This window comes from Gastrolobium bilobum, unplaced genomic scaffold (genome assembly GCF_033153095.1).
Source record: "Gastrolobium bilobum isolate Gb01-03AN ecotype WA unplaced genomic scaffold, APGP_CSIRO_Gbil_v1 utg27635, whole genome shotgun sequence".
Taxonomy (NCBI): domain Eukaryota; kingdom Viridiplantae; phylum Streptophyta; class Magnoliopsida; order Fabales; family Fabaceae; genus Gastrolobium; species Gastrolobium bilobum.
Genome location: NW_026896329.1, coordinates 85,796 through 86,933, shown reverse-complemented (window position 1 = coordinate 86,933; position 1,138 = coordinate 85,796). Strand labels below are relative to the sequence as shown.

Below are 1,138 nucleotides of genomic sequence, written 5' to 3'. Positions count from 1 at the left end.
TATAAAACATAATATGATCGAAAAACAATATATAAAATTAATATAATTAAGAGTAAAATTCAAATTTTAAATTTAAATTAATACATTATTTTGAATTTTAAATTTAAATTAATACATTATTTTCATATGTTAATCTTTGATTATTGTATATATAATACAAATTTATCCTTTACATAATATTTATCATATCTATTTATATTGATATAGTTTTTTTTTTTTTTAAATTTAGACTAGGATTAATCAAAAACTTTCCACAAATGTCTATTAATTTTCTGCTCAGCCAAGAATCCCTTTCAAGAACCACCACTTTCTGCAGTGGATAGTGTATTTTGTTTGCTCATGTAATGCCTGTTGAACAGTGCTAATATTTCGCAACTGTGACCTACAATTTATAAATAAAGTATAGAAGAATTATCTTGATTTCAATGTTATGTTATATTTCAGTGTTTGAAGTTCTCCTTAGCCTAATAAGTTCTCATTAGGTGTTACATATATACTCCCAAAGAAAATCTTATAAACTTAAAACATAGACAAATATTTACAAGCCATGATGAAAGAACAATGTGAACTCAAAAATATTGCATAGATATTGAAATAATTAACTTCTATAGGTAACAGAAACCTAGTGCTCACAAAAGATTGAACGTTCGCTGAAAGAGAGTTCAAAACCATGAAATTGTATGAAGTATAGAACAAAAGGAAATAAGCATGATTGAGATGGTAATTTATTTTCAATTTAAACAGTTACTTGCAAAGGCATTGTGCATTTTCAAACTTATTATTGTTGGACACATGACAATGGCAAATGAGCAAAGAAGCACAAAGTAGAGGCAAATTGTTGTGCATGCTTAGAATAGTGGTAAGAAGCAAAAGGGAAAGAAACATTAACAAGTTACAACCAAAGAAAGTTTTTAATGGAGTTACATGTTACTCTTTCTTTTCTTCTTTTTCTTCCTTTTTTTCCTTGGTTTCTTTCACCTCCTTGACTTCCTTCACCTTAGCCTTCCCAGTCTTTGGCTTCATGAAGCAAAAGCATGAGCAGCAGGGGCACTGGAACAAGAACTTCATTGCCTAGAGCTTAGATCTCAAATTCCTGAACAAGAAGAGAAAAGTTCAGCTTTTGTGACCTCTTTTTCTC

General features: G+C 29.0%; 1 protein-coding gene across 1 annotated transcript; it reads right to left on the bottom strand.

The window, feature by feature from the left end:
- Positions 1–745: 745 nt before the first annotated feature.
- On the bottom strand, positions 746–1,138 carry LOC133298968 (uncharacterized). Its single transcript, XM_061498350.1, has one exon. It carries the CDS (start codon positions 1,066–1,068, stop codon positions 928–930), a length of 141 nt encoding a protein of 46 aa, XP_061354334.1. The 5' UTR covers positions 1,069–1,138; the 3' UTR covers positions 746–927.

What these genes read in the sequence shown, in the direction of transcription:
- LOC133298968 (XM_061498350.1), bottom strand. Translation starts at nt 1,068, where the DNA reads ATGAAGTTCTTGTTCCAGTGCCCCTGCTGCTCATGCTTTTGCTTCATG.